This window comes from Lagopus leucura, unplaced genomic scaffold (genome assembly GCF_019238085.1).
Source record: "Lagopus leucura isolate 7727_CA_CO unplaced genomic scaffold, USGS_WTPT01 Super-Scaffold_73, whole genome shotgun sequence".
NCBI lineage: Eukaryota > Metazoa > Chordata > Aves > Galliformes > Phasianidae > Lagopus > Lagopus leucura.
In genome coordinates, this window is record NW_024962252.1 from 36,120,064 (window position 1) to 36,132,022 (window position 11,959).

Here is an 11,959-nt window from a genome sequence, read left to right on the forward strand (position 1 = left end):
AATGGCTGCAGCAAAGCAGGGAGTTTTCGTTTATGTCTTCAGTCTGACTTGCTAAGATTACACAGGATCTTAGTTACAGCCTCTATAGGAAAAAGAACATGAATCTGTTCGTGTCACTGTACTCAGGAAATCACCAGACAACATTCCTCTTGTATAAAAATAATATACCTTTAATTTATTTACAGGACAGACCGACTGGATGAAGTGGCTGTACTTCGGATGCACTGCAGGAGCTTTTTTTTTTAGCGACCCCATGTCACTATTTGTATGTCTCTATTTTCTTCACAAAGCGTACAGTCAAATCATGGAAGATTGGGAACAGTGAGACAAAGGAATGTACACAGCCATTAGACATAAGTTAAGAGAAAAAACAGCGAGGATCTTTCTGTACCCACTTTTGAAAATGCCATTTTAAAAGCTGAAAATCGCTTTTTCACTCATCAGTATGTAAGATAAACGGGCTGATTTTTGACGTGTCAGGAGATATTGCAAAATGACAACATCTACAGTAAAACCCAGTACGTCTTAAATTCACATGCTAGCTAGTAACACCTGCCAGTGGTACAACAGTTTAACGTTATCGACTTCTTTGGGAGCTTCAACATCACTGAGTGGTAAAGCACGTATGACATCAAGATAAGAAAAAATCATTATAAGGGAAAGCCACACTTTGCGTTTCTTGCCATCTGGTGGGGCATTCACAACAGGTTGTTGATATTTTCTGTGATTTTACATCTCCCATACAAATGCACGTAAAAGACTTCACAGAGGCGCTCGGTAGCATACAGTTACATTAGAAGGTCTCAGTTTCTGGCACATTCAATTTGCTAAATTTATGCACTGAAATGAAAGAGAAGATGCAGACATTGTGGTATCAGTTCTTTATCTTTGGTAAAACGTTTTCTTTTTATTTTAGCCATATTAGCTCCAATATCCATCTTGTGCATGGTCTGCTATTATTTCAACCAGCAGGAAACATTTAGATGGATACAAACAGTATCAGTGTATTGTTTAATACATTCATGACTTTCTTCATACATTCTTTGAGAATGTTGCTAGCACGTGGGGAAAATGAGCAAATGCTAATCTGTTATGATTTACTCCTGGTTTAACACACTATCCTTTTGCTAGTACTCACCATTAGGAAAAAAATGTTATTTTGCTTTTTAAAGGGAGAGATCAATATGACTCTAAGAGCAATAAATTCTAAAAATCTGAAGTAAAAATATCAAGTATTTTGTATTTTCTTACAAATGCTAAAATAGAAAATCACACTGGAACAGACTTCAAATTCGATACTATGACCCATTTGGGAACCATTAAAAAGGACCACAGAGAACATTAACAATTGCTCCGAGGCGTTCCAGTGACGGTCAGTCGCTGACTCTACTGACTCAAAAATACATACCTGACACTCTCTCATCATTTACATCGCCATTAAAAAAGAAGAAAGTTGTTTTAAAGCTGTGCTCTCCAGTGATAAATCATATAGTAGAGTCACAGTGGGTTCTGGGTGGCTTGTGTTACATATGAACATATTATTGATGCAAACTTGGCCGTATAAATCTAAGTTATACATACACAATTATGTCTCCAAATAGCTACTAATTACACTAAATCAGTTTGGCTAAGTGAGCGAGCTCAATATCCCTACATCTGAAAAATCCAGACGGTGCCACGCTGATGCAAAGAATGATGCAAACAGCTCATTCATGGGGACCCTGTAGCACTTCATTCCATCCCAAAACTAATCTTTGCAGGTACCTTTGATTTATGCAATTTGATCTTAATACTGGAAACCTTTGGAATCGTCATTTTGATACAGTAAGATCTAAAAGTTTTTAAAGTCCTTGTTGCTTATCTAGTTACTCTTGTTTTACAGAGAGGCAAGCAGGCAGGCAGGCAGTGGCAATACATTCCACAGGTGATGGCTTGGGTCTGTGCTGCTGGCTCTGCTCTCACAAGCTACCTTCAGTCACGCGAACCGCGACACTGAGCAAAAAAGAAAACTCACAGGGGCATGATCAAGCTTGGGGTGCCAACGTAAAGAAACATTCACACTGTGTCTATGCTCACGTCTCAACTCTTCAATACTTCAATTCTTAGAATTTTTAGAAACACAACATGAGTAACAGTCAAAAACGGAAATCACACCGCTCTGATCCATTCTTGGACGTGGCATTACTATTTTCAGTATCTCAGTATCAATAAGAACAAAACACATTAAAGCTGTGATTTACTTAGAAGCAAAGTCAGACATTCCAGTGATTTCAATGAATATGGCACTTTCAAAAAGCATTAGTTTTGTAGATTTCGATGAAGTTTAAATTTCAAACTCCAAATGAACCAACATAATTGCGTATAAGGGTGAAATGAAATACTGCCCCTGACGAACACCACATTTAAAAAAAAAACAACTTTATTATTAAAAAGTGTTAAAAAAGGGGGAAGCAGAAATGGGGAATGGCATAGTAGAGTTTCAATACATGTACTTGCACCAGTGAAAGCCATGCTCTTAATGAGTCATTATGAGCTCTGTCACCAACGACATAGGATCTTTACCCATGTACAAACCTAGTAAGCCACTTCCCACTGCTGCAGTACCCACATAGATGCAACACACACGTTAAAATGCAACAAACTTAGTGCCTAGTTCTCCCGGATGCTGAGCAGCCCCAGCCTGACAGGCCCTTCAGCCTAAAACAAAGCATAATCCTGACAATAATTTAGTGGTCAAAGTCTTCGGAATTCAAAGAGCCCCTCACTTCTTTGCTTTCTTTGCTTTTTTCAGTATGTCACACTTTTTTCTGTTAGGACGCCGGCATCTTTCATCAATGCTCGGTATACATTCATAATGCCATACTTCTTCCATTTTCTCCACGGGGTAAACTGCTTCCACGTAATGGCGGATCAGTCTCAGTCTGATAGGGTCCAGCTGTTTTTTGTTACAAGCACCTGAATGGTTGTATTGCAGTCTGAGATTTTCGGGAGTAAAGAGTTCTGGGAAGAGTCTTACGAGAAGCCTGGCGGCGAAGTTTCCAACAGAAAGGCTCTGCTGTACGATCTCTCTTACCTCCTTATCAGTCAGCAAATACGGAGAAGGCACAGGGAAGTCTGGGTTAGGAATAACGAGTTCATCAAGTGGTATCTTGCAAAAATCCTTGCTGCTCCTTTCGGGTGGCAGTGGCGGCCCTTCAAACTCCTCTCGAAACCTTTCGGGGTTTATTGCATAGCTGAGGAACTCCCTCCTCTCGGGCCCTGGCATGTGGACCTTCCGCTGCTGCTGGTACGAGCGCCGTTGCTCTGTGTCCCTTCGCCGACACCTCTCATCGAGCTTCCCAACAAACTCCAACATCCACACTCTGTCATTCTTTGCCCTTGGGTACAGTATCTGCACGTAATGCCGAATTAATTTAATTCTAGTGGGATCAAGCTGCTTCTTCCCCAAAGACCCACTACAGTTGTATTGCTTCCGTAAGTTTTCATGAGTAAACAGCTCGGGAAACAAGAGAACAAGCAGCCGAGAAGCAAAGTTGCCTATGGAAAGACTGCTTTCGTAGATGTTTTTAATCTGTTCTTTGTTCAATAGGTAATCGGGAACAGGGACATCAAAATCAGGAGGGGGAAAGTCAAGTTTGTCAAAGTCAATGGGCACAAGCCATATTTTTTTTGAGCGTCTACCTGGTTTTTCATATTCAAAGCTGTCTTCCACTTTTATGATTGATACGTCATCCGGTAAACTGGAAGAGTCGTAACAGTCATCTCTCAGCTGATCACATTCACTTCCATCCATATATACATTTTCAAGTTCTTCATTTATTCGCTGAACGCATTGCTGCAACCAAGCTTCCTCTTCTTGTACATCTGGAAAGTAAATTTCAGTGTACCTACGGATTATCTGAAGCCGATGAGGATCCAGCAGTTGCTTCCCAGAGTCCCCATAGCAGCTGTACCTTTCGGCTAATTTTCTGTGGTCAAAGAGTTCTGGAAACAGTCTATGTAACAAAAAAACACAAAATTCCCCCGGAGAAGAAGCTTCATCTAAAAATTCATTGAGATCCTGAGCATCTAGAATGTAGTCTGAGGCAATGGCATTACTCCTGTCCAAGGACAAAGCTTCTTCTTGCTCTTTATCCTCAAGAAAATGAGAGGAATCCACCTGTTCAGTCTCGTAAAAACTGGAGGACTGCACATTCTGTGGGTTATTTTCCAATTCCCTTTGAGCCCAAAATCTATTGAAAAAATCATTCAGTTGAGGCAAACACTCCACCTGCCACACAGCTGTACTCTTCACAGAAGGATAACAGACTTCCACATAGCTACGGATAAGCTGCAGATGGAGAGACTCCAGCTTCCTCTTGTTAGGAAAGCCACAGGCACTGCAGCTCCTGTTGAACTCATCGTCGCTGAAGAGCTCTGGGAAGAGTTGTACCAGTAAGCGACAGGCAAGGTCTCCACCTGATGTGCTTTGATCCATGAGTTGTTTGAGCTCAGCAGAAGTCAGCGTGTACTCAGGGGGAGGCTTGAAATCTGCCACACACTCCACTGGACTGACTTGCTTTTTGATTCTGCTCACCTCCAGAGACAGAAGGTCAACCTTATTGTGAAGCTGGGTCATATTGGAACTGAGAGTGTTAAGTGTGAAGAACATTTTCTGTATCAAAGAATATATATTTGGGTCAGACTCGACAGCAACAGCCGCTGCAGCGAGGGCTGCAGCAGAGTCCCTTTTGCGCTGGTCATTCAAAGTCCGAAGATGCGAGGGACTGCTGGGGCTGATTTTTTCATACAAGTCATAAGAGGCAAACTGCTCTGCTCCCGGTGCATTCTTCTTCTCTGTGATTTTGTGTGAGATGCCATACAGGGGTTTCTTGTAAGATGAAGTGGTTATGTCGCTGAAGGGTTCTTCCTCACAGAGCCACGTTATATTAGGATTCTTGTTCTTGCTTGGCTGCTCTGCATTTACCTGAGTGGGTGAGCCAGTATCTCTGTTCTTCATGTTTGAATTGGAGCCCTTTGAATGAATAAATATTGTATTAGTAAGACTGCTTTAAAAATATCAGTTATAGATGTTTCCCCCTTAAGCAGGCATTGTTACATAAAAGTTCAAGGTCAAACTGTCTCTAGAAGATTCAGTCGTGTTACATACATCAAATTAATAAATCCATTAGTAAGATAAAACAACAAAAATACAGGAAAGTACTGGTTTTGTTTTATTATTATTATTATTTTGTCTTGGCTCATGGCTTTCTCCACAGGCTAGAAATTAAATTGTAATCCTTAGCACTCTTTTCCCACCGAGTTCTAAATACTCTCCCAAATTAAGTATCATTATGCTTATGTGTACGAGGATCTCGAGCTGCAGAGAACTCGGGTGGCAACAAGTCAGCAGGAGAGCCAAGAATAGAAGTTAGATTTTCTGACTCTTCGTCCTGTGACCTTGCCACTGCTTCCACCACCTGCATTTAACATTCTTAGTGCTCTCCTTATGTTAGCTTTTGAAAATGCCATGAAGGCTGTAACTAAAACTCTCATTCTTTTCTTGCTCATATCAGAGGTTTATGAAGTTGTTTCACTTTATTTTTTTTTATCTTTAGAGTGGTGCACAAATCTTAAAAAAATTCTAAGAATGAGTAAAATATTAAACATTCTTTAATGTAAATAATAAAACTTTTTTCTTCATGTGAAAATTATCTTGACATTGCAATTTTTAAAAGGCAATTTTATTTCTGAAGGGCAGAGAAGTTTAATTCCCAGTTGTCTAAATAATCTATACAGCAAAAAATACAGCAACGAACTCTAAAGAAATTCCTGCTCTTGATCATCTCAATCTCTTCCTCCTTCTTTGAAATCTGAAGCAAATACTTTCAGCTGCTCATAGTAACTAAATAGGGCTTGAGGATTGTTCTGGTTTGGGGGTTTTTTTTTGGTTGACTTTTTTTTTTTTTGCAAACACATGGATATTGCAGATAATTCTTATAAAGTTAAGTAGATACGACAAAATCAAAATTCAACATACAGATTCCAAACGTGAGAAAACACTCACAGATTTTAGAAAAGACTGTACTTAAACATTTTGGCATGGCTTGTTCCACAATAGATCAATTTCATTAAAAAAAAAATACAGAATTTGCATTCAAGGATTATAACAGATGGAACGCAGACTTCAGGTCTGAGCTGAGAACCATAAGCAATTTGAAATGCTAGCAAAGACTCCAGCGCATTCTGCAATGAGGAGCTAGAATTAAGGTTCCTTTCTGAAAAGCAGAACAGTAACAGTCATTAAATTAATCTGGTCCCTAGGTGTCCTCCTACTTGGCATCTGCCTATTTTAGTGACAAACTGAATCTAATTACTTTTCAATTTCTAAAGCAGTCAGTGCATGCTTAAACAGAACAAGCTGTTTTCTACTCCAAGTTTAGGAACCAGCAGACCCAATGAAATTGGAGTTGTTTCTGCTCTCATTCACATCACGCAGCCCTACACATGAAAACCTGTGCATACGTTCAAGGCTGTGTGGATGGACAGACGATAAATGAAAGCATAATGTAAAAGTCCAAAGAATCCATAGCAGTGGTGGTGCTTAGGACAGCTGACTCTCAGGTTCCATTTAGAAGACTGTACCTCCAATCCCATTTGCTGTGGTGTAGCAGGAAGCCAGAGCTGCAGACCACCACCAGCACGTGGTACGACACACCCCACCTACATCAGCATCTCCATGACTTGTAACACACTGAAGCACCAGAGGCTGATCTGCAGACAGACTGCCACCCAAACTGCTCCCAGCCCACGGCCAGCTCCTGCAATGGGGCTGTGGTTAGCACAGATGCCCTGTACTTGTCAGTGGAGGAACAGAGGCACTTCCAGCTGATGGTTTAGCTTTCCAAGCAGACATCACCTGGTGGCAGGTCAGGGCAATCCTCCCGGACAACACAGACCTATGGGTACCTCTGTCTCCCAGTGAGCCCCCAGTCTGAGCTAAAAAAAAAAAAAAACAACAACCTTCTTTTTACCATTTCAGACCAAAGGAGAAAACAAAGCTGCAATTCTGGAGAATCACAGAATCATAGAATGGCCTGCGTTGAAAAGGACTGTAAAGATCATCTAGCTTCAATCCCCTTTGCCATAGGCAGGGTCACGAGCCACTAGACCAGGCTGCCCAGAGCCACATCCAGCCTGGATGTGAATGTATAATTTTTTTTTTTTTTTTTTTCATACAATGCGAAATCTGCTACCCAAGTAGCAAGATACCTTTTGGATAACACCCCTGTTCCCAGAGAGTATCCCAAATATTCCCTCACACACAGAGTATGATTCATTCAGCTCCTTCTTTACCAAATAGCTTGCCTAGGTCACCAACAGTCTGCTAGTTCTCCTCAAGAGCTCCTGCCGTTCTTTCCCTGTTAAATTATACAACAAAACTTGGCAATGTGAGGGTTCCTCCGATCAGTGCGCACCTCACGTGCAGTGCTGGGACAAAGCATGATTTGGCTGCGTACCCAGCAGCACAGACTCACTGCCTTCAGTATTGCACCCTCAGGCCTGGATGCAGCGTGCTGGGGGAAGGCAGTGGTCGTGCAGGAGCAGGGCTGGGCCCCGCCACCAACAGCTCAGCACTGCCACAGGGACCTGGGCATCTGCCTTGTAGAGAAATATACTCAGCGTTCGACTAATGGATGACAACAAGTTGGGGCCCATGCCTCAGCACTCTCCATGTCAGAAGTTTTCTTGTCATCTTTCCCTTTTGCTTTGCTTTGTTTTTAATACAGGTTACAGCTGGAAACAGCACTACTCACAGCATAAACACAGGGCTTTGGGTACATTCTCCAATTAAGTTAGTATTTAATATATTTTTAACTATATTTCTGTAATTTTTAAAGAAAAATCTTTAGTGGCAATTAGCTTATTTCAGAAAATGCTACTCTGATTTAGGATGAACAATTTTAATGCACTATCTATAATACAAGCAAAGGAAAGTTTCTGTAAGATTAAGTATACATAATCTAGTGCTGCTTTTTATGTTATATTTGCATAGCAAGTTGTTGGACTCTATATGTTCTTTGAAGATGTCCAAAATGCAGCATTTTGGTGAACACTGACCAACACAACTGACTGTGAAATAATCTTCCACATTACCTCTCAGTGTCCTAACCGATCTTTAAAAGTTGTTTAGTTATTGCTCTCCTCAGTGTTAAAGCCCAGGTAATTTATGAGCTTTATCATGCTTTATACACAAAATCTCAATGCCCATAAGAATAAAGAACAAAACATTTTAGCATATGAATAATAAATATGTCTAAGCAAGAAACACAGAAAACAATTCCATCAAATACTTCAGCTTGGAAACGTCTTGCATGGAAATTCTTAAAATTTACATTCTCCTACATGAGATTTCTCTAAAATTATTTTTATGGAATGTAGAAAAACATTGATTTCTGGCTTAAATCAGAATAATTTTTTTTAAAGTGAAATGTCTTCTGACAGGAAGTCACTGAGTAATATCAACACCAGCCTGAGAGTACAATTATGTAGAAGAAAAAGTACAGCTCTAATTGTATTATAGATAGATGTCTATGTGAAACAACACAACCACAATACTCTGAAAAAATATTTTGTTCTCTGTTTAAGCAGAAATAGTTAATGAAGTCATCAACTAAAACAAAATATTTGCACTAGAAAAGCAGTACACTTTAAAAATGTTGTTAGGATTGAGGACTGGCTTTGGTTGGTTATTTAACTAAACATGCTGATTCACTGGGGTCAGCTGAGAGCGAGTTTTCATCGTTGTAACTGGGTCACTTTCTGACATAATAAATTCAAGGTTAATTCATTTCAAATAAATTTTTAAAATGCATTAAAAGCAACCAGCAAAACACAAAGAAAGCACACTTCAGAGACCAGAAAGTAGTTCTTTTAAGATTTTGAATGTAAGTAAAATAATTGTAAAAAGTAGAAGAGAAAGGGAAAAAAAGAAAGAAACAGTGTTATAAGATTAAAACCTACCTACCACAGGCACTCGGGAGAAAAAACAGAGACAGAGCTCTGAGAAGTCAGAGAGATGACAGGCATGAAAAACAAATACGAAGAGCCACAGCTAGAAAGGAGAAACGAAATGCACAAATGCAACTCGGGATAACTGGCTAAGTGGCAGAACAGCAGAAAAGGATATGTGCATTAGAGTAGGTCATAAACTAAATATAACCCCAGGATTGAAGTTATTCGAAAGAGGTTGAATTTGAATCTAGGTTATTTTAAAGAAGTGCTGAGTGTGGAAAAACAGGAGGTCATTATAGCGCTCTGGAGGGCGTTAGGAGAGATGTGACAATCCAACACTGAACACGACTCTTCTGGGAATCTCAAAGACAACAACAAAAACATAAGGGGACTCCTGGAGAGGAGCTGAGGAAATAGAATTTCAGTACTAGGAAAAGAAGGGCCAAGCATGGATGGCACTATAATTTTTTTTATTTTTTTTTTAAAGGAACAGAAGGTCACCGCTCTCCCCACTGCGAAGAACAAGGGCAAAGAGAAACCTGTGCAGTTTCAGCAAAGATTAATGAAAACACCTCTGGTTATTAGGGAGGAGAAACACTAGAAGGGGATAACTGAAGAGATCTGGAACCTCCTTCACTGGCTGGACAAATGTATGGATTGCCACAACTGGGATGCTGCAGAAGTCGCAATACATGCCATTCCAGGTGTGCTGCAGGGTTCTGCATCCCCGCGTTTTTCTTTTTTGAGTAATATGCAAATTTATACATGTCACACTGACATCAAAATCTGTGTCATGGAAGGATGAGAATTACAGCCCTGGTGCTACTGCCACTGAGGATCCGGCTGAAGGACTGTGTGACGTGAGAGAGGCTGTAATCACAGTCATACCGAGTTATGCCAAACCCCTACCTGCTCCTACGTTCTCTGAAAAACAAAAGTATACTTCAAATGAATGAATTAACCTATAAGTGTATGTCATTGATACAATTGCTCCCAAGTTAAAGAAATGCCCAGACAAATTTTGTGTGCAAACTGGGTCAAGAGAAGCCATATTTGACTCCAACTCATTACTAATGCAAATCTTATTAAATGACTTGCATTTTTGCTTATGACAGCACTGAATTTAGCCTATAAAATATGAACAGAAAAATCACACAGTCACGTATAGAGAAGTCACCTCTTGTGTAAAGCGTCTTTTCTTCACACTGGGTAAGACATCTTGCTGGCTCCCTGAACCATCACAACCAAGTGAGGTCTGTTTCCGTTTGTTGGAATCCTGTAGGCAAGTAACTGCGCCATCCACTGAGTGTTTCTCAGAAGATCTGGATGTTACCGAGCAGTCTAGAGCTTCATCTTCATTTTCTGTTTCTACTTTCACAATATTTTTTTTAGGAATTTTTACTGGAAAAAGAGAAGGTTTAGAAAGATAAAGCACTCTCTCCGGAAAACCATGACAGCCTTAATACAATCTTTCGTGTTTTGTTTCTTTTTATGAAAATGTGTTTTGAAGAACATCATAATTTTTTTTTTTTATTTTTTTTTTATGACTTGCACAATAAGTGTATGCTGAGGCCACCCCAAAGTCAAGGCTTTATTATGCTAGGAACCATACAGTCATCCAGTAAATGACAGTTTCTTCCCCGAAGAAGAGTTTTAAAGCATAAACAAAGTTACAGTAGGAAGATTTTTCTGGAGGGGAAGGAAGGATGCAGAGCAGAAAATACAATGAATAACAAAGACAATGGTGCATTTTAGATAGCTTTTCAGAAACTGTTAATGTAGTTTGTCCTGATCCAAGCGCGTTCTTTATCAGATTACAAAGCTTCATTTCAACAAGTATTTTTGCCTGAGCAGAAATTACACAATGTATGATTTTTTACCTTCATCGTCATCAGTGATTTCAGCTGAGTTCATCTTCTATCTCACTAAGGAACAAAACAAAAACACAGATATCAGCATCTTCTGGAAACAAGACACACCTACACGTGTTTTTGTGATTACTTTTACTGTACCGCCATTGTGCATTACCAGCCCACGGATAATTTCCAATCTCTATTTTTGGAGTCACCAGCTATTTTCAATAAATTTCATAACCTGTAGACCTGTAAACACACAACCCATACTGCAGACAACATACAGGAGCAGGAACGTATTGAAAATGACACACGTATTTTCTGGTACAAAGCAAAGTGGAAGTCACTTCACTCGTATTTATGAAGTCTCTTGTCAGTACAGAAATGAAAGTTAACTGCAGTCAGTTCTCTCAGCCTGTTGCCACATCTTAACACGGTCAAATGCTTTTATGTTGTTGTTCTGTGTGACCCTGAGTCACAGAATGGAAACTCACCATAAAACAGAACACATGTATGTTGGAGTAAGTTTTCAATTACAAATCCTTGATCTCTTGTTGTGGATTGCATAAATTGGAATAGAGAATCTGCAGACCTGCAATAACTACTTTTCTTCCTACTGCAAAACAATAGCCTCTAATAATCTAAGAATGTTGCCGGGTTTCTTTGTAAGGATAAACAAATAATCCATACTATCCTAACATAATTTCAGCATTATTTCCCATATCATAGAACGGCTTGGGTAGGAAGGGATGTTACAGATCATATAGAAGACTCAGCTGTATATCTGTCTCCTTAGGAACTAATTTGGCAAATCACTTGGGATAAGCATCAGTCTGTGGATGTGTTCCTGAAAGATACTCTAAAGCCTTTGGAGATCTACAAAGCAAACAACCTAATCAGATCTCACTGCCCTTAGGAGGCACACAGCTGCAACCTGACGCCCTTAACTTGTAAACCAGTGACTGAAGAGCTGTCACACATCTCTCATGATCACCTACTGTAGCCTCATGTTTAATTGGCCCCAGATTATAATTACTTTACGTTTTCCACAGTCAGACTCCTTTTTAATATGGCTGTCTTTCAACCTTTCCTGCAGATCCCTTAACTGAGGG

The 11,959-nt window shown here is 39.9% G+C and overlaps 1 protein-coding gene across 7 annotated transcripts; it reads right to left on the reverse strand.

Moving 5' to 3' along the window:
- Window positions 1-149: 149 nt before the first annotated feature.
- On the reverse strand, window positions 150-10,919 carry BEND3 (BEN domain containing 3). 7 transcript variants are annotated; one of them, XM_042883067.1, is made up of 3 exons: window positions 10,875-10,919; window positions 10,172-10,395; window positions 150-5,014 (listed from the first exon to the last, which is right to left on the reverse strand). In XM_042883067.1, the coding sequence occupies exons 1-3, from the start codon at window positions 10,906-10,908 to the stop codon at window positions 2,762-2,764; spliced, it is 2,511 nt and encodes an 836-aa protein (XP_042739001.1). In that variant the 5' UTR covers window positions 10,909-10,919; the 3' UTR covers window positions 150-2,761. The 7 variants fall into 7 exon arrangements, with proteins under 7 accessions (XP_042739001.1, XP_042739030.1, XP_042739058.1 ...); XM_042883096.1 differs by lacking the exon at window positions 10,875-10,919 and adding an exon at window positions 6,899-6,978 and having other exon boundaries at window positions 10,172-10,260; XM_042883124.1 differs by lacking the exons at window positions 10,172-10,395; window positions 10,875-10,919 and adding exons at window positions 6,899-6,978; window positions 9,008-10,149.
- Between the last annotated feature and the right edge of the window lie 1,040 nt (window positions 10,920-11,959).

Bases quoted from the DNA above. Each gene is read 5' to 3' on its own strand.
- BEND3 (XM_042883067.1), bottom strand. From the start codon at position 10,908: ATGAACTCAGCTGAAATCACTGATGACGATGAAG. The intron at 10,396-10,874 runs GTAAAAAATCAT...CTCTTTTTCCAG, and splicing joins AATCACTGATGACGATGAAG to TAAAAATTCCTAAAAAAAAT. The intron at 5,015-10,171 runs GTGACTTCTCTA...ATTCATTCAAAG, and splicing joins AAAGACGCTTTACACAAGAG to GGCTCCAATTCAAACATGAA.